At 41.4% G+C, this 20,304-nt stretch overlaps 2 protein-coding genes across 2 annotated transcripts in view; one reads left to right on the top strand and one right to left on the bottom strand.

Annotated features, from left to right (window-relative positions):
- BSDC1 (BSD domain containing 1) overlaps positions 1-20,304 on the top strand; it is a 215,875-nt gene that overhangs the window by 118,704 nt on the left and 76,867 nt on the right. The window lies entirely within an intron of this gene.
- The window catches only part of ZBTB8B (zinc finger and BTB domain containing 8B), a 27,314-nt gene continuing 15,724 nt past the window's right edge, over positions 8,715-20,304 (bottom strand). The window contains exons 2-3 of the mRNA XM_069068105.1: positions 19,169-19,347; positions 8,715-17,087 (exon numbers count right to left, since the gene is read on the bottom strand). Coding sequence (XP_068924206.1) covers positions 16,779-17,087; positions 19,169-19,347 — 488 coding nt within the window. The 3' untranslated portion in view covers positions 8,715-16,778. The remainder of the gene's footprint in view (positions 17,088-19,168; positions 19,348-20,304) is intronic.

Genomic DNA, 20,304 nt, shown 5'->3' with positions numbered 1-20,304 from the left:
GAAGGAAGGAAGGAAGGAAGGAAGGAAGGAAGGAAGGAAGGAAGGAAGGAAGGAAGGAAGGAAGGAAGGAAGGAAGGAAGGAAAGGAAAGCGATGTTGCCCAACTGACCAGTTTCAGTTTGGTCCCCAATAGGCAGCTCCTTTTAACTAGGTAAAAAAGCCACTTTCTGCCTCAATTCTTATTAAGCCTTAATCACTGGGTTACCTTGATCAAACTGAAACTGTTAAAGACCTTAGCTTGAAAAGGCCAAGGTTCCCCACTGCATCCTGGACCAGCTCTAATTGTCCTGATCTGTCTCTGACCGCTGGAACCAGATGGCTCCAGGGGAGAAAGTGAGGCTGGTGATTTTGCACAGCCTTCCCTCGATTAAATCCAATTTATTTGCATATCATGGCATCGTCTCTCTGAAGCTTCAGTTCTCTTGTACCACACTTCTCTGGTGAAGTAGGCCATGTCCTGGGTAGGGTAGGCTATAGCCTCTAGGCTGTGAATACTCACTTGAGGAAGAAGACTGGAGAATCTTAAGGCCCTACTCTGAGGTCGGGATCTCTAATGGAGCACACAGAATCCTTTAATTGGGAGATCTTACTATCTAGACCAGAGGAGGGGAACCTATAGTCTCAAGGCCACATGTGACCCTCTAGGTCCTCAAGTCCTCAGTTCTGTGAAGTTTAGATTCGGTCACAGGGCTGCACTTTAGGACCTAGAGGGTCACACAGCTAGGAAGTATCTCATATTTGAACTCAGGTCTTCCTGACTCCAAGCCCAGCATTTTATCCACTGAGCCACTTAGCTGCCTTTACTCGATAGTAAATGAAACACATGCCTGGCACTACTCTAACCAATAGATAAAGCATATGCCTATAGTTATGGCAAGCCCATGCCAAATATTTCTACCAGCCTTAAAATTGCTGCTCCCCCAAACCAGGAGAACATCTTACAAAGTAACAGCCCTACTGTGCAGTGATCAGCTACGGCTGATTTAGCTCTTCTCAGCAACACGATGATCTAAGACAATTCCACAGGACTCTTATGAAAAATGCTGTCTGCCTCCAGAGAAAGAATTGATGGAGTCTGAATGGAGATTAAGGCTTACTTTTTTTTTACTTTCTGTATTTTTTTTGTGGCTTTTTACCCCATTAGGTCAGTGTCTTCTTCCATAATATGACTAATACAATAATATGTTTTGCATGACTGAACATGTATAACCTAGAACAAATTGCTTACTCTTTCAGGGAGGAGGGAGGTGAGAGAGGGAAAGAAAAACTTTGGAATTCGAAAGAAAATTTTTTTAAATGAATGTTAAAAATTGTCTTTATAGATAATGGGGGGGAGGAATAAAATATTGGCTAAGAAATAAAATGCTACAGGGAAAGTAAAAAATAAAATAAAAATTAAAGTTAAAAAAATGCTGCTCCCCATTATCTTTAACCCATCTAATATTATGTCCTCTAGGCCTGAATTTGCTCCTCCCATTCCTTTCAGAATTCTATCATTAATGTTACCGATTGTATCAATACCTGTACTCCATTCCGGAACACAGATCATAAAGTCCTGTTCCTAGCCCTGGTCCACTATTCATGAGCTAAGGGAAGTTACTAATGGCCAGGGCTTGACTTATTCCCCATCCACCTCGTTCAGTTAGATTCTGACAGGAAGGAATAACTCCAAGAGACATTATAGGAGACTTTATCAGTGGTACTTAACAGGAAGGAATAGGGGATATGGGGAAAGGGCCCCACTCAGGGAATTAGGGAAGGAAGAGACGATCCCTGGGCATCAGCTGAGGGTAGGATAGAAACATGATGTCAAAGAACTATAAGTGATTATTCCACTGGTTAGGAATTTTAATGGGGTTTTTATAAGGCTCTTCAGGGACATTCCCACACCCATCTGCATGGTGGTAGGGGTCTGTCTGCCAGGGCAGGGAAAATAAATGCCTGCTCAGCATTCTGACCTTGGCCATCTGTAATGGGAATGCAAATTTGGAAGATCTTCCCTGCCCCTAGGCTAAAGTGCACCAGAAGCCTGGGGTGGGAGGCTTGTTTTTCAGTAGATACTTCTTGATTGGCCAGTGAGTCAATAAGGTTGTTACATTCTCTGAGCCAGGAGAAGGCTATATAAGCCCTGATGTGTAGCTTTGTTTTGGGGGTTCACTTTGAGAAGTGTTCTGTGATTTGATCTGTATTCTGGGAAGCCGTTGTCCAGGGCCCCCCGGCTTTGAAAAACCCAGATGTTGAAAGCCAGATGTTGTTTGGTATGGATGTAATGGTTGGACAGTTAGGAAACTATTTGATCTGTTTCTGTCTTGATAATTCTATCTGTATGTTCTGAAGTTCGGGGTGCTGATCTTTTTCCCCTGAACTAGGTAAATGATATACATCTGACTGATTAAAGTAAGCTTGTTAACCCATTTTGAGTTGCTTTCCTTTATCAAAGCAGATCCAAGAACCTGTGTGAGCAGCCACCCTAGGGATGCCAGGGTGCTTGCTGCTACACCATCTTGTGACAATGAGGGCCTTATACCAATAAATGGGGAAGAATATGGTTTCTTACCGAGACACATCATCAGCAAAGGCAAAGGTGGGGTAGGAGGAACAGGAGGAGATCAGTACCCCAGTTGGTAAGTTTCCACAAAAAATTAAAATTGTTTCACAAGTCAGTTACAAGATTAATCCAAGTTATAAAACAGAGTTCAAGAAACATCAAAGGATTGTACAGCACTTTATATTTCTCCTATAACAGTCCCTCACATCCTTGAAGACAGCTGTCAGGTCCCTACTAAGTCTTCTCTTCTCCATCTTTCAAATGATCCTCATTTACCATAAACTCGAGCTCTTTCATCTTGGCTGCCCTCCAGCTTATCAGAGTCCTTCCTAGAATAAGACATACCATTGTCATTTGACAAGGGCAAGGTGCCACAGGATTGTTACTTCCTTACTCCAGGAAATCTTTCCTCTCTCCACACTGTCTAAGATTGCACTATCATTCTTGGCTACTGTATTTCATTCATGAGTCAAATTGAGCTTGCGGTCCGCTAACCCCACCAGATCTTTTTTGGATGAACCACTTGCTATTTAACCCTATCTCCCACATTTTATACTTGCACAATTGATTTTTTTTTAATTCAAGTATAAGACGCTGTTCATCTGTATTACAATTCCACTTATCTATCTTAGCTCAGTGTTCTATCCTGTCAAGATATTTTTAAAAACATGATTCAATCTACTGTCAGCTAGAATTTTAATAAGCATGCCAATCGCTTGGTAAATTCTTTTGTCATTTCTGCCTCTATAACATCTCTCACGTTTGTCCACATCTCTCTGCCCATTCACACGGTCACCACCCTAGTTCAGTCCCACATCATCTCTCACCTGGTTTATTATACTAGCCTCCTAATTGCACTTTTGTGTCAAGTCTCACCTTACTCCAATCCATTTTGGCCATTAAAGTGATTTTCTTAAAGAACTTTCATAGCTACGTTTTAACAGCCAATTTCCAGTTATCCCCTCCCCGAGTTATGTTGTAAAACTTTGTCAGTAATTAGAAACTTGAAAGGATTTCACACAATTTCCATAGAAATAGTGTGGTCAATGCTAGTTAGGTTCCCAGGGTAGCCAACAAAAGACTAACACAAATGGTGTCTGCAAACATAGTTCTAGTGGTTGTTTATGTTATCTATATCTAACCACCGAGTGTTATTTTTCAAATTGCATATTTTTTTCAATTAGCAAAAGAATCTACCTTCTTTCTCTCCCACTCATTCTCCCCCCCACACACACATACACGCAAACTTCCAGTGAAAACTAAAGAAAAACAAAACCCATTACAAATATGTGAATCAAAAACAAATTTCCACATAGGTCATGCCTAAAAAAAATTTGTCTCAGGCACTCGAGTGCTTTACCTGTCAAGGGGTAGGTAGTATATTCCATCATTAGTTCTCTAGAGTCATGGTTGATCATCATGATGTTGAGTTCCTAATTCAAAGCTGTTGGTCTTTACCATATTGTTGTCATCATATAAATTGTTTTCCTGGTTCTGTTCACTTCACTTGACATCAGTTCATATGTGTTCTCAGATGCCTCTGAAACCATCTTCTTTTCTTATAGCACAACAGTATTCCATTATATACCATAGGTTATTTCTTTATTACCCAATTTATGGGTACTCTCTCAGATTCCCATTCTTTGACACCTCAAAAAGCTACAAATCTATTTGTACATCTTTAATTAGTTTGTTTTGCTTAGTACTAACTCTTCCCTCTAACTATCCCTCTCCCCTTCCTATTTCCCTATTGAGCAAAATGCTTTTCTGTACCAAACTATGGTATGCATTCTTTTTTTTTTAACCAGCTCATATGAAAGTGTGGTTGATGTCTTAGATGCTCTTCCCACCCCTATCTCATTTATATAGACATTCATTTGCACACTCAGATTATGAGATAATTTTCTCTAACCTTCCTTTCTCTTTCCTTACTAATGTATTCTTCCCTTCTCTTTTCCATTTTTCTCTTAAGAGCATCAAGACATAACAGAACAACTCCCAAGCCCTGTCTAATTGGACTCCCTCATTGAACCTGATGATGTTCAGTAAGGTTCACTAAGGACACATACATCATTTCCTTATATTTGAATGTAAGCAGTTTATCATTATTTATCCCCTCATTATTATCCATTCATGCTTCCTTTTTATGTTTCTCTCTTAATTCCTGGTGTGGTTTTGTTTTGTTTTTACTTCAAAGTTTCTACACAGCTCTGGTCTTTTTATCAAGAATGCTTAGGAGTCTTCTATTTCATTAAAGATCTATTTCTACCCCTATAGCATTATACTCAGTATTCCTTGGTAAATTATACTTGGCTATAAGTCCATGTCCTTTGCCTTCTGGAATGCTGTATTCCAAGTTCTCTAAATTCTGTTTGATCCTGACTACATGGCTACTTGGTACTTGAATTCTTTCTTTCTAGCTAATCCAAGTATTTTTTTCTTTGACCTGGAAGTTTTAGATTTTGGCTTTGATATTCCTGTTAGTTTTCATTTGGGGATTTGGTTCAGAAGGGGACTGGTGAATTCTTTTATTTCCACTTTGCCTTCTGGTTCCTCATAAGAGATCTGGGCAATTTTCTTTTAAGAATTTTTTAAATAGGCTATCTAGTCTCCTTTTTTGATCATGGTATTCAGATAGTACAATGATCCTTAGACATTATCTCCCCTACCTATTTTCCAGGTCAGTTGTTTTTGCTAGAGATACCTTACATCTTGTTCTATTTTTTCAGTCTTTTGATTTTGTTTTAATATTTCTTATTGTCTCATAGAGTTATTGGCTTCTATTTGGTCCATTCTAGTTATCTGGGAGTTTGTTGCATAGTCAAATTTTGTTTCTTTTATGCCAAGCTATTAATTTCCTAATTTTTTCTTTTATAGTTCTTATTTCTTTTCCAGTTTTGTCCTTCAGTGCTCTCATTTAATTTACAATAACCTTTTTTTAAATCTTACTTCATTTCTTCTAGGAATTCTAGTTAATTTGTTCCCAAGCCATGTTTTTCTTTGAGACTTTGCTTGCAGATGTTTTGGAGTCATTCTCCTGGGTTTTTGTCTTGAGCTTTCCTTTTTTTGTTTGCTCATTCTTCTAGAAGAATGACTTTGGACTTGATGTTAGGGCCAGGCTCTGGAGGGAAGGTCTGGGCTGGTCCTATTGCTGATTTCTCAGGATATTAACTTAAGTGTTATATTATCCCTGGATTCCATTAACAACTCAAGTTACAGCTTTTCAGTACTCCAAAAGGGGTCTAATCTGGAGTGCAGTCTGATTGCTGTCATACCTTCCCCCACCAACAATTCTGTCCCCACCCTGGTCTGAGCTTTGCAAGTTCCTGACCAAGATTTGGGTCTGAGTAGACTACTGTTGGACTCAGCCACTGTCTGCCAATTGGGAAACTCCTTAGTAGCTCAGAATGGCAAATATCAGGCTCCACTTTGGTCTGGGATTCCTCTCTTGGTTATTCCTAAATTGGACAAATGACTCACCATGACTTTTTCTGGTTTTCCCCAATGTAATTTGTTCTGGTGCATTTTCTAGGTCTGTTTGGAGTTTTCTGGAAGTACCCCTCTACCATATTAACACTGCCCTCCCATGTATTCATTTTTCACATGAGAAAATGCATTTCAAGTTCTAAGTTGGTATCCCAGGAATATATCTCTCCCCTCACTGGGCATCAGTACAGATGCTGCTGGCCACTGGAAACTTTTTAGCTCTCTACACTACTATACATGCATAAGAGAAGGTGCTTAGCCCATCACTCCAGTTCTGAATTGGGGATCATGAGATGATTGTCTCCATGAGAGGCAGGATCTGCAAACTACTTCCTGTTCCTGTATCCAAATCTCTGTTAGATGGAATATTCAAAAGTCAGAGACTGCCTCTAGCACTTTTATTTTTTCCAAAAAATATGTCTTTGGCTTTATAATATTTCTTGAAATTGTATCAATTTAAAATTCTTGATATTACAGTGGTAATAGATAAGAAGGAAATATGGACTGCTCATGTGGTGAGAATGACAGATGTCTGGTGTCATACTTTTATTATCCATAGGAAGAAAGGAAAGCCTCTAGCACAGGGGACAGATCCCCTTGTAAGGACCATATGGGAGAGGATGGACGAATCACCTGGAATGAATCACCATGAATGAGTTGTTCTCTGTATCACTAAAGAAAACTTCTAAAAATCTAAATCTAATCTAAATCAATGAGATCACAAATTCATTTGAATAGTGCAGTATGATAGGCACATTAAGACAGATACAGATAGTCTAATACTTCAAACTGGGAATTTTTATATCAAAGGCAAGTACCACAAACTATACTGGGTCAAGTGGAATGGAGCCACCCTCAGCTGAATTGTGATGGGTGGGAGAGGGGAACTCACCTTGGGGCCATTTGGTAGCTTTCTATTTTAACTAATTATTCTTGCTAACCAGAGGCAAAGCTCTGCTGCTGCTAATACTTCTAAAGGACTACAAGTGCTCTCAGTGCCCTGAGGTAAAACCCCAGTGGCTCCACCCTAGTTATATCTATGTTAATAGTGGTTTGAATTCATTTTAATACATCTGTTCACACCACATTGTACATAACTCCAGATCTGCTGTGCCAGACCCAAAATACTAACAACCAATTATTATTTTTCCAGTAGTTAACATTTCCTCATCAGCCATTCCAAGCCTTTAGAAAGAAAGTGGATTTCATTTCTTTCAGATTTATTTTCTGATAGAGTAGTTTTCTTGACACTAGAGGAAGACGCATTTGCTTCATGCAGATAGTCAGCTTGGCCATCCTAAAATAAAAACCAGTCCATACCATCAACTATGCATTTGGATCATTGGTTTGTTGGTATTGTTGTGCCCAAACCTAAATCACACACCACCTGATTTGGAGCCCACCATTAAGCCCCTTTATATATTTGTCTTTGTCTCTATCCTATGCCCTGTAATAGCTTAAAACAGTTTAAGGCATAATCTTGTGTATTGCCCAAGGTGTAGTCCCGGGGTCATGGCACAAGTTTATCTTAAGAAGAGACCACCCTGCTCTGTTCCTACTGACCAAGCAGGGTCCCCACACCCTTTACCCAGAACATGACCCTGCACCCTGTACCCTCCACCCTGTTCTGGGAGGGACCCCCTTGTTTCAGGGAAGTTGCACCCTTGTACCCTTGTGCCATATTTCCAAAATAGCCCTGAGCTATAGGTCTAACCAATGGCAATTCTTGGCTTATGTACGTCATTGCTTATGCTAGCTCCCCTCCCCAATCGTGGTTTTTTGTAGTTTTAGCTTTTATAAGCACTGTATGTACTCCAATTCGGGGCTACCTGATTTGAGTTTATACTCCAGATAGTTGAGCACTTAATAAATCCACACCTAAATTTACCTTGAACCCAGGTCTCAGCTCGCTCTTATTCTCTGCATAACATTTTCAAACTGAACATGTTCTCTGTCCACACTGTGAATGCTACACACTGGTATTTAGCCCCGCAAAATTTCATTTTCTAAAACAATAAGGTACCAAAAGTATGGTTTGGGGGAGAGAGAAGGGAACGGCGAACCCAAATTCTCTTGTTCAGCTGAGTCATTTATTCCACTTTGTATTTTTTTTTTCCAGTAAAAAACAATACAGAATTAGACCACATAACACCAATAGGCACAGATCATATACATAAAAACATACAGTATAGACCAACCTAGGAATGTACCACTGGAGATTATTCCCCCTGCTTTTGAGAGGAAGGTGCCTGTTGCTGCAATCTGCTGGTCCAGATCATTCACAACTTTGGTCTGACTTTTTTTCCCTTCTAATGTCTTCAGCTCCCTGGCAACAAATACATTTAACAGAGAAACAGGCCAACTCAGAAACTTGGCAGCCAAAGACTGGATGTCAGTTTCCTTTTCCTTTAGGTGGTTTATGGGAAGTACCAAGCTGTCATGGTCCAGAGAGCTGCAACTGTAGCTCTGGGCTCTTCCTCAGGTTTCTGGGTCATCTGCCACAGTTATGGTTTCTATTACTACACACTGTATTGCCAAAGAAGTAAGCTGCCATCTTCAATCAAAATTTTAATAGCCTCATTGGAGAGACTTTGATTAGCAAAAATTCCATCTCCAAAGGGAGACTAGTGGTCTCTTACACCATGGGACCAAGATATGAAAAGAGATGATTAATAGAATAATTTTTCTTTTCAAAGCACAGTAAATAAAAATAGCCTCCATTTGGCTTCCTTCAAGTCTCAGTTAAAATCCCACCTTCTGCAAGAAGCCAGTTCTATGTGTCCTTAATCTTAGTGCCTTCCCTTTGACCTATGTCCAGTTTACCCTGGATATAGCAATTGTACAGTTGTTTGCATGTTGTCTCATGTTTCATATTAACTCCTTGAGAGCAAGAGCTATTTTTTGTTGTTGTTTTTGCCTTTCTATCTCCAGTGCTTATACAGTGCCTAACACATAGTAGGTGCTTAATAAATGCTAGCTGACTGACTGAATGACTGCATTTTGTGATGCGTTGCTTTTCCTCAACTAAAGTCTAATACTAGTGGTGATGATGATGATGATGATGATAGCATGTATATAGTGCCTTAAGGCTTGCAAAGTGATTTACATTTATTAGCTTTTTATATAAAGCAAGTGTCATCCTCATCTCAGTTACAGAAGATCAAACCCAAAGCCTGGAATATGAATGAGGCCCAAGTAAATAAAAGATGTGCAACTAAGAGCAAAGGATTTATAATTTCACACTCACAACATGTGTAAGCAACCCTTTACATGTTATTGGCCCCACTCATGTAGAGATGAAGTAGTTCTAAGAAAAAACTACTAAGGCAGAAAGTTACAAACAACAATAAGTGCCATAAACACAACATTGTCATTCAGTGGTAAATAGCACCACACTACTGCAGGGTCTCACAACTTTCCCATGGAACTTGTTTACAGTGGACTAACAACATTATCATAGAAGCAGCATGGTCCAGGTAACAGAGTATTAGATGTGGAGTCAAAAAACCTGAGTTCAAATCTCATCTCTGCCATCAATACCTGTGTAATGTTAGGCAAGTCATTTATTTCTTTGAGCCCAGTTTCCTCATTTGTTAAACAAGGGGCTCCCTTGTAGGTGAGCTCAAAGATTCCTGCCAGCTCTAAACCTGTGATCCTGTCAAAAATGTTAAAGCTCCTTACTCAGCCCAAGCTTTCCAGTGATCTACTTGAGTTAAATGTTCAGGAACTAGAAGGGACAGGACATTCCTATACCTCGACTGGCTTTTGAGAGTACATTGCCAAATAAGATAAGGAAAGTCTTTTGATTGCTAAAGGCTGGAGATGCTCTCATGCTAAGCTTTTTGTTCCAGCTTCATGATCAGATTCAGCATAAGCCAGGCAGGATAATGGCACCTTAGATATCATCTCCTTTTCTTCCCAAGCTTATTTTCTAAATGAGATGCTAATTTGAACCCTTGCTGGCCCCAGATTCATTTTCATCTCAAAATAGATAGAGCCTTTTTCTAACACATGGAATACTGCTTGGAGAGAGAGGAAGGAGGAGTAGGTATTAAAAAGAGGCATTTCACTGATAGTCGAAGCAACTACTATGAAAGCCTTTTAGAAAAACTTCAAATAAAGGATGTTATTGAAGATGTTACTCAAATGCACTGTGATCCCAGACACTAGAGATAAGTTTTTACTTTGGACATCACAATAAAGAGGGAGGTATTGGCTGGTCATTTTTCCTTAGCTTCAGACAAGACAGCCCCACCCAGCCTCTTAATGTCTTTCATTGAGTACTGGGCTCATCCTGTAAGGTTGTCACAAAGGAAATCTGAGGATCTTGTTTCACCGTTTTTTCCACAGGGACCTTTTGAGACCAAGACCATGAACATATGCAAACAACAACCCATAATACTTTATTTAAAGTAAATGGCTCGGGGCGGCCAGGTAGCACAGCAAGTAAGAGCACCGGCTCCAGTGTTGAGAAGACCTAGAGATCGAATCCTGGGCTCAGACACTTAGCACCACACCCAGAAATAACTGGCCGTGTAACCTTGAGCAAGTTACTTAACCCCAATTGCTTAAAAAAAAATAAAGTAAATGGCTCACATTGGATCCAATGTTCCTATTTCATTCAGAGCTTGGACTTTTCTGGCTGCTGATCTGCTTGGGCACCAAACACAATAAAACTAAATAAACTTCCTAATATAAAGGGCACAGTGTGTCACAATGGCAGAAACACTAGTCTTAGAATAGGAATTTCTTGGATTCAAGTCTCAGCTCTGAGTGACCTTAGGCAAGGCACTTCCTCCTTCTGGGCTTCAGTTCCTTCATCTCTAAAATTGGGATAAAGATACTTTTACCAGAGACAGTTTGGGAGAGTGGACAAAGGCCCTGCCTGGAAATCAGGACGATTTAGATTAAATCCTGTCTCTATGAGATACTGTCTGTTTGATCCCGAGCAAGTCACTGACCCTCCTGAGGCTCCAGGTAGCTCTCTAAAGGCATAAGTCACAGAGCAGGTGCTGATCTCTATGCCAATGAAATCACAGGTCCCATCCAAAGAAAACCCAAAAATACTTTCACTGCCTAACTCATAGGAGTGTTATGAGGAAAGCACAGCAGAGTCTCAAAGTGCTATAGAAATGTAAGCTATTATTATTTGATTCTTCACCTCCTCCTTCCTTGTCCAACTTTAAAACTGACAGGCCATGTCCAACACAAGACAAGGGTATATAATTACATGAGGCCCTAGACATGTTTTCCTTTGCACAGAGGGCTGGCCTCCTCCTCCCAAAATAGTTTACCGATATACTTATGTGACAGCAGCACAATGTGATGGGAAGCACTAGACCAGTGGTCACAGAAGACAGAGATTCTAGTCCCTGCTCTACCACAATGTAGCTCTGTGTTACTGTAGGACAGTCCCTTCCCTTCTCTGGACCTCGTGTGTCCTAAGTGGCTCCAGCTAGGTAGTGCAGTGAATAGAGCACCAGGCCTGGAGTAAAGAAGATTCATCTTCCTGAGTTCCAATCTGGCCTCAGACTCTTACCTAGCTGTGTAACCCTGGGCAAGTCACTTAATCTGGTTTGCCTGAGTTTTTTCATCTGTAAAATGAACTGGAGAAGGAAATGGCACACCACTCCAGTATCTTTGCCAAGAAAACCCCAAATGGCACCAGGAAGAGGTGGACATGACTGAACAATAAACAAGTGGCTCCTAGCTCTGACATTCTAGGACTAAGTGCATGGTATTTTGATGACTATTCAGGGCCATCAGATGATTAGAAGCCGTGAATCAGTAGAAAATTCATCTCTACAGTGTTACTGCAGACCATGAGTGGTAATAATAGTAATAATATGTCACAATTTTTAGTCTTTCCAGTGTGAAAATCATCTTTTTCATAGCCACCCTGGGAGGTAGGGAGTACTAACAGATACTACTGTTCTGAGCTTTTTACAGGTGATCCACAGAACTTGAGAGTTGGAAGGGACTTCAGTGGCCATCTGGTCCACCCTCTACTTAAGCGAAGATTAGTCTCCAGTATAATATATGAGACAAGAAGTTATCTAGCCTCTGCCAAAAGTCCTCCAAGGAAGGGGAGCCCCCCACCTCTAAGAAGCTCCTTTCACTTTTGGACAGCTCCTATTATTTACTGTTATTGTTGTTTCCTGACAGAATTTCTTACACTGGCTCCTTTGTACCTTCTCCTTACTTTCCTTCTGTTCTTCTAGGTCCAAAAAGAATAAGCCTAATCTCTTTTTCTAATGATGAAACTTAGATTCAAACAGAGAAAACAATTTGTCCCCAACCATCCAGTTAAGAACCTTGAGACCCAGGTCTTGCTATTTTGAGTCTAGTGTTCTTACTGATACCATGCTTACTCACCCCTAAATGCCCACTGTAAATGTTGATAAGAATAATAATAGCAAACATTTATATAGGACTCTAAGGTTTACAAAGCACTTTCCATATGTTATCTCATTTCATCCTCACAGCAACCCTGTGATAAGATAGATGCTATTATATCCCTACTTTATAGATGGGGAAACTAAGGCTGAGGGCAGTTAAAATACTTGTCTAGCATCACACAGCTGCAGGCTGAGGCAGGATTTGAATTCAGTTCTTTCTGACTACAAGTCCAATGTAGTATTTAGCTGTCTCTTTCTCCTTGGGAAAACACCATGTTTTTCATTTCCCACTTGAAGGTGCCCATATAGAAAGGGCTTTCTTTGCCATCTCCTCAGAACAAGGGCATATTAGACACAAATCAATCCAGCTACAATCAAGATGGCTTTCCTCCTTCCTCAAAAAGTGCCTTGTGAGAGGAAGGATATCTTTTTCCAGTCCTCTGAAGGGGGTGCAATAGAACTTGGCTAAAAGCAGAAGAACTTGGTAGATTGACCAAACAGCATAAGGAAACACATCAATGAAAACACGGCCTAGGCCAAACAAGATAGTAAAGTGCATCCTTTTCCAAATGGAATGATGACCTCTGTAAGAAAATGCAAGGCCAGCCCAGCCAGGTACCCAGGAAGCTGAGCTACAAAACTCTGATCAGTGTCATAGGAATGTTTCTCTTAACCTAAGCCTTTAAAAGGGCCCAGCATCCCCACAAGATTTCACAAGGATAGTCCTGCTTTCTCTACACAGGGAAATCTCTAGGCCCAAATGAAGTCATCTGAGTGTTTTTTTCCTGTCTCCCCTGTAGTCTCAGCTTCACTGTATATAGGCCTTTCTGCCTGTTCCCTTCTTCCCTTGTGAGTTGGGTATGATGTACCATATTTCCAGGAGGTTCTCCATGGTCAGCTTGACATGACCTAGGATGGTCAAAAGTTTTCATTCTACAGTGGACCATGGATCAGCACCTCACTAGGGATGTTCAATGTCTAGTAACCACTCAAATATTTATACCTAGCAGCATCTCTTGGCCAAATGACCAGACAGTAGGATTCCTTAGTCTAGTACAACTAATCTGTATTTACATTCCAAACCCACCCACCCCACCCTCATCATTGGAAAGGCCTGTCCCCTAGAGTTCCCACTATCCATGGACCCCATTTCAAATTCCATTACAGACACAAATCCTCTTTCTTCTCCACTGCTCATAATTTTTACAATTACAATTTTTTTTTTTAAGTTTGTGAACTTGGTTTGAATGTACAGAAAGAAAAGGGGTCATTAAGACTTCCCTGTGGGATACAAAATCTCAATTCCTACTGGCCTGTGCTGGCACAGTTGTGAATTTAATGCCTATAAAAACAGCTCCACTGAATGACAGTTTAAAGGCATTAACAAAAGCTCAGAAATATCTCCTATGTGGACAGTAATTTTAAAAAAATAGACATTTAGTTTACGAGCTGATACTGGATATTAAAAAAACACCTTGGGGCAGCTAGGTGGCACCAGTGAATAGAGCACAGCCATTGAGTCAGGAGGACCTGAGTTCAAAGCTGGCCTTAGACACTAGCCGTGTGACCTTGGGCAAGTCACTTAACCCCAATTGCCATCCCCCCCCCTCCAAAAAGCAAAACAAAATAAAACAAAACAAAAACACCTCCTCCAACAAGATGACAGAACCCAGTGAGCTGAGGATAATTATGAATGCGATGCTTTCAGTGAGGATACTGCCCTCCAGAATTGAGATGAAGGGGAAATAATGGGCCATCTATGACCACAACAGGCTAAAACATTATTATAGAAAGGACTTCTATCCTGAGAAATCTTTCAAGGATGAAATTTCACTAGCCACTCTGCTACTTCAAATTCAGTAATGATCCATTTACTGGTTTGAGGATACCCCTCAAAGCCAGGATTTCTTCAATTCTACTTCTTCACCCGAAATGAACTATCACCTTTGGCTAGTTACCTGCCACCCGTGCCTCTGCCAAGAAAAAGGGAGCCAGCCACTTCCCAAGGCTTTGGAGGGTCTCTCAATATTGACAGATTCTGAATTGTGAAGGTGGAATACAGGGTCTGAAAAGGATGAAGAAGCCCTGACATTCTCCCATTTCTAGGATGCATTCCCTGTTTTGCTGAATCTTATAGAGAAGCCCCCAGTGGGCATTTATGTTTTTATGCTCAGGAATACAGAAAGGCCATAAGGCCCCAAACAGGCCTGTGATCTCATTACACGCCAATATAGGTGCCAAAACTGGATTGTGAGGTAGAAAAGTCTCAAACATTTAAAGAGATATTACTCCCAAGTTTTCTTATGGAAAACTGCTTTCTATATATCCCGCCAACACTACCACTTTAAGATTTCTGTCTTACCAAGATCTCTCCTTTAAAACAAAAGGAAAGAGTCCCTGGTTTTTTATATTATGGAAAATGTTTCTAGTATTGGCTCATTTTTAATAGTAAACCTCACTTCAATTCTTTCTTCCAACAGCCATAACTCTGGTTCTTTCTTTGGCTAGCTATTCAAGCCCACACCACACTACTCTTTGTAATGATTTGTTGGTTCAAAGGAATTTACCAATAAATCATTTCTAGGCTCCTAGCTAATTCCATAAGGCATACAGTTAATTTTGTACTCAGGAGGCAGAGAACAAAATGACTATACTACCTTCAGGAAAACACATTTATACCTCAATAGGAAAGCAAAGAATCAGGCCACAATGTAAATTTAACCAGTGGGCCCAATTATAAAAGATGGCCTTATTACTCAAGATTTCCTCAATCCCTTAAACAGTCATATTTACCAGAGTAACCAAGAAGATTGCAAAGATGGTGGAGGAATATAGTGGATCTCACAAGCATTTATCTTCCCCCGGGGCACTTCCCTGTGTTCTTTGTGGAACCTTTGAAAAGATCATGGGGACAGGACACTAAAACTTGCTTTTTGAAAGCTTACACTTTTGCTCTAACATTCTGTTAGGATGCTAGGTTTGAAGTCAAAGCATTTGGGTTTGAACCCTTGCTCTGTGTAACCTTGGATAAAATATTCTCTGGGACTCAAGTTTTTTGATCTGTAAAATGGACTCAAAATCTACAACCTTATGGAATCCTTTTGGAATTACAAAACATGTGCTATGTGCATGGTACCACTAAATATCAAAGGCTGGAAGAATTTTATCGCTGATTCATTGTGTGATTTGGGCCAAATCACTTGGCCTTTTAAGGTCTCAGTTTCCTCATCTGTAAAATGAGGGGTTTGGAATTGATGGTCTTCAGGTTTTACATTCTGTGAAACTGTGAATTCTTCAGGGGCTCTGCTGCCCACTACATAAGGTTCACTTTATAATGTGTCCTTAGAGGAAGAGAGCAGAAGAGCCCCTTGACTTATTATTGAAAACCGCTTTTTGTATTTTCTGCATTTTATTATATGTTTTTTGTGCTTACCTATCTAATCTAATCAACATATTATAGAATCTGAGTCCATGAATTTTAGATTCCTCTGAAACCTTGGAAAAATGGAACCTGGAGCCACAAAGTTCTAGGATGCTGGCAGCATCTTGGAACTTTCAAATCTTGAAATCACAGAATCCTAGAATCTTAGAGTTAGGAGGACACTTAGATATCACATAGCTTCCTTGTTCATCACCTATGGATAGATGTCTTACTTTACACTCAAGTGTTTTACTGGTTTTCAGAATTAACTGTTCATTTAAACCCTCACTGTAAAATAAAATTTAGAAATCATAGTGTCTGAATTGATAGCACCCCTATTTGATGGAGGCACCATCAAAAGAGAGGTCACAGCTAAACAGTTTGGTAAACTCCAAATTGGGCCCAAAGTAAAGTGTCCTCTTAGCCATCTTTTCTCAGAAAAAAGTGTAGTAGTTGCAGGATCAAAAGTGGTGGCGGGGAGAGGGGGGTTTGGGAGGGGTGGGGGTAGGGGTATGTGTGTATATGTAGGAGAGGGAGGGTCAGAGGCTTCTCCCTGGGGAGAGAAAATAAGAAAACAAATAAAGAAACTCTTTCCTACCTACTAAGAGAACCACCTTCTCTCCTAGTCAGGATTCGAACCCACAGCAGTGAGAAAAGGGAGCTGAAAAACACAGCCACAGCTTGACCAAAATGAGGATTTGGCTGATAGAAATACCTCAAAATTAGAGTGCACAGCACTGAAAAGTGAAAAAAACATTCTGGAACCACAAAAGCCAACCCCTGCATTGTGTTCTATCAAAAATGTAAATGTAGTCATTTTAAAAAAATCCTCTTAGGGTTCCATAAAACTGAGTCCATGGATGGTTGTGAACCACAGAATGACCAGTCATGAGGGGGGCATTAAAAATCCTCCTCCCCATTCATTGCTACATCAGTGCCTCTTGGTGCAGAAGGCTTCGGTGCAGCTGCTGCTTGTCATCAGAATCGTCTCTGGTAGGATCATTTTCTTCGCCAGACTCCACATATATTGGCCAGTCATTGTCTGTATCCCCCTTCTCCTGACCCTCAGAGGATGCCTCCATCTGGCTCAGGTTGATGGGTACTGGGTCATCTTGTGGATTCGTAATACACGTACAGCTGTCACATAAACCAAACCTGCGCAGCCCCTGAGACAGGCTGCTTGTGAAGGTTCTCCGGCAGCCCTTGCAAATGATTGGTCGATTGGAGCGATGGACCTAAAACAAGGAACAGGAAATCTGCATGAAGAGACTGAATGAGCTCTCAATGTTTAGAGATGGTGGCAGGTCTAGGGTTGGAGAATGGCAAGGACAAAGAAAAATAGCTCCCTGAGGTGTAAATGAAAAGGGCATGAGAAAAGTTTAATATTCTGACCTCAGTACTTTAAAAGGCGCCATGATGCTATGCTTGTGTTCAGCTCCTCCCCTGATACAGACCCCCAAGCCCCAGCATGTGTCTTGGTGGCCAGCCTTTGCGAATGGTGGCCAGCCTTCTGGGAGTGAGCCGCTCCACACCTATCTAGGCTCACCTTCGGAAACAGACTGGGCCCATCTAGAAAATGCTTTGCAAGTTTTAAGGAACCATATATATTTCAGTTGTTGTTGTTATTATTATCACTCAGCATTTCTAGATTACTAGGACTTGCCAAATCTTGGGCTCCACCGGCAAAGCCTTTGCCGGGTCACCAAAGAGAAAGATGGAGAAGCTGAAGCAAGAAGCACAATCATAAGGAGGAGGAAGAGGACCTTTAACATGCCATTTTATAGATCCATAAAGATTGTGATTTGTAGAAAGCACTAGACTTAGAAACAGGAAGACCTGGGTTCAAATCCCACCTCAGACCCTAGACAACTCACTTAACCTTTCTCAGCCTCAGTTTCCTCTTCTGTAAAACAGGGATAAAAATAGCACCTACCTCCCCAGGTCAGTGTGAAGAACAAATGAGATATCATGAACCATTGTTATCACTATAATTAAGACAGGGACTGGACCTGCGGTTTCACTGCTCAGAAGAACTCCCAGATAATGAAACTCTCTCCACCAAAGTGGATTGGCCCTTCTCTGCAATTTATAGTCTTAGAGAGTTGTCTGGAGCACAGAAAGGTTGTGATTTGCTGAGGGTCACACAGCCAGGATATGTCAGAGGCAGGACTTGAACCCAGGTCTTCCTGCCTCTGAGGAAATTCTCTCTACTACATCATGCCGTCCTATTGTTACTCATGATGTTATGGTCCGAAATTTTAGCTGTGTCCTTTGGGAACTTATTTTTTGACAAGTTAAGTTACAATTGGGGACCAAACCACCACATGACAGCAACACACAGAAGGGCATTGGGAGGGAGAAGCGTTATGAAGCGCAATTCTCAAACCTTTCCTGAACCACAAATATGCTCTGTCCTGCCTCTTCTGAGGGAATTTTCCTGTTTAGACTTAATTAGGGAGTTCCCCTTCCTTTCTGTTCCCCCTTCACCCCCAAATCTCCTCCTCTCCCAGTCCGAGTGTGGACAGGGACTATGACACCAGGAATCAAATCAACGAGCATTTATTAAGGACTTAGTGTGCTATCTAAGGACTTTCTGTGATCTTTAAAGTGAAAGTCATCCCTATCCAAATTCCATCAGAATCTGCATTTTAAACCTATTAGGGAATAGGATCTACATTAATAAGCTGGGGGACTCATGAGATGAGCTGAGAGTCAAGAGAAAAAAAAAGAGGGAAGAGCCACAGACTCTCAAGGTCAGAGGGCATGCAGGCCAATCCCCACCAGAAGTAGGACAATGTTCCCAATAACTGGCCAATCAAGCCAGCACATTTAAAGGCAGCTGTCATGCCCCCTCTAAATCTTCTCAGGCTAAATTACATCCCCAGTTCTTTCATCTGGTCCTCACAGAAGAGTATTTCCAGTTCCTTCACCATCCTGGTCCCCACGTCTTAAACTGGGGGTCACCACCCCATATGGGGGGCCCACAGTTTAAGAAGCGTTGAAGGGATGGTGAGTGGAAAAAGCTGAAGAGGGAGTGCTGTAGACAACCTCTAGCTTTATCTTGTCAAGTCAAGAAGCATTTACTAAGCACTTTCTGTGTGCTTTGCCATCTCAGCAGTTTCCCTCCTAAAAAGTGTTCCTCAAAGCTTGGCCTAGGGTAGCTGGGGTCTCAGCACCAGAAACTGGTGACCGTCAGCCAGTCTTACACAACGGAGGGGGCCCAAAGGCAACGCCACACCCAGAATGCTGCTGCCCTATACCAGATGACCCTGGGCCCGTCCGTGCCTGCAGGAAGAGGGGGCACTCCCAGACTCACACTCAGGGCGTGGCTCCGCAGGTGCTCCTGGCGGGTGAACCTCTTCCCACAGGTGTCGCAGGGGTAGGGTCGCTCCCCGGTGTGGGAGCGGATGTGCCGTTTGAGGATGCCCTTCTGCTTGGCTGTATATGGGCAGAAAGGGCACTTGTGGAGTTTGATGGGAACCACCAGCACGTCACCTTGAAAAGCAAATGAGTTGTTTAAGCTGCTCTATAATATAAGCAGAAGCAGCAGACAGTTGGATTATCACAGATGCACCAATCTGGGGCTGGAAATTGTAGATGCAAGAATTAGTCACAGCTCACATTTCTGTAGCCCTCTGCCCTTTTTAAAGAACTTTCCCCATGCCAGCCTTGGGAGGCTGCCAGTATAACTCCAGCCCTGCCACTTAAGATAGGTGTGACCTTATATAAGTCACTTCACTTTTTCCTCATCAGTAAAATGGACAGATGGGATTGGTGATCTTTGAAAGTCTCCTCCAGCTCAAAATCTTAAGCATTATTGTCCCCATTTTACAGATGAAGAAACAGGCTCAGGGAGCTGCAGTAGCTTACTGAGGGCAAGGTCACCACGGGCAAGAAAACAGGAATTCTATCATTTCATAAACCTTATTGGTAAAGTGCTTGGCATGGTGCGTGGCGCTTAGTAGGTGCTTAATAAATATTATTTCCCTCCTTCCTTCCTTCCTAGATAGCTAGGTGGCACAGTGGATAAAGCCCTGCACTGAGAGTCAGTTCACATCCTACCTCAGGCACTTACTAGCTGTATGATCCTGGGCAATTCTGTCAGCTTCTGCCTGCCTCAGTTTCCTCATCTGTAAAATGGGGATAATAACAGCATCCACCTCCCAGGGTTGTTGTGAGGATCAAATGAGATAACATTTATAAAGCACTTAGCACAGTGCCTGGCACACAGCAGACACTTAGTAAATGTTTATTCCCTTCCCTCTTCTCCTTTGTAACTCGAAGGAACCTGAGATCGTGTAGGCCAACTTCTTCATTTTACAGATAAGAAAACTGAGATATAATTATGGGGAACTGATTCATCCACAGCTGACCAATAAACCAATAAGCACTTAATTAAGTTATTAATGTGCCAAGCATCTTGCTTAGTGCTGAGAATTCAAAAACAAAAAT

The sequence above is a fragment of the Petaurus breviceps genome, unplaced genomic scaffold (genome assembly GCF_028583685.1).
Source record: "Petaurus breviceps papuanus isolate PSGF00001 unplaced genomic scaffold, PetGlider_PUasm1.0 90760, whole genome shotgun sequence".
In the NCBI taxonomy this organism is placed as follows: Eukaryota; Metazoa; Chordata; class Mammalia; order Diprotodontia; family Petauridae; genus Petaurus; species Petaurus breviceps.
Note: the sequence above shows the minus strand (reverse complement) of the source record. Positions and strands in the feature narration are given on the sequence as shown.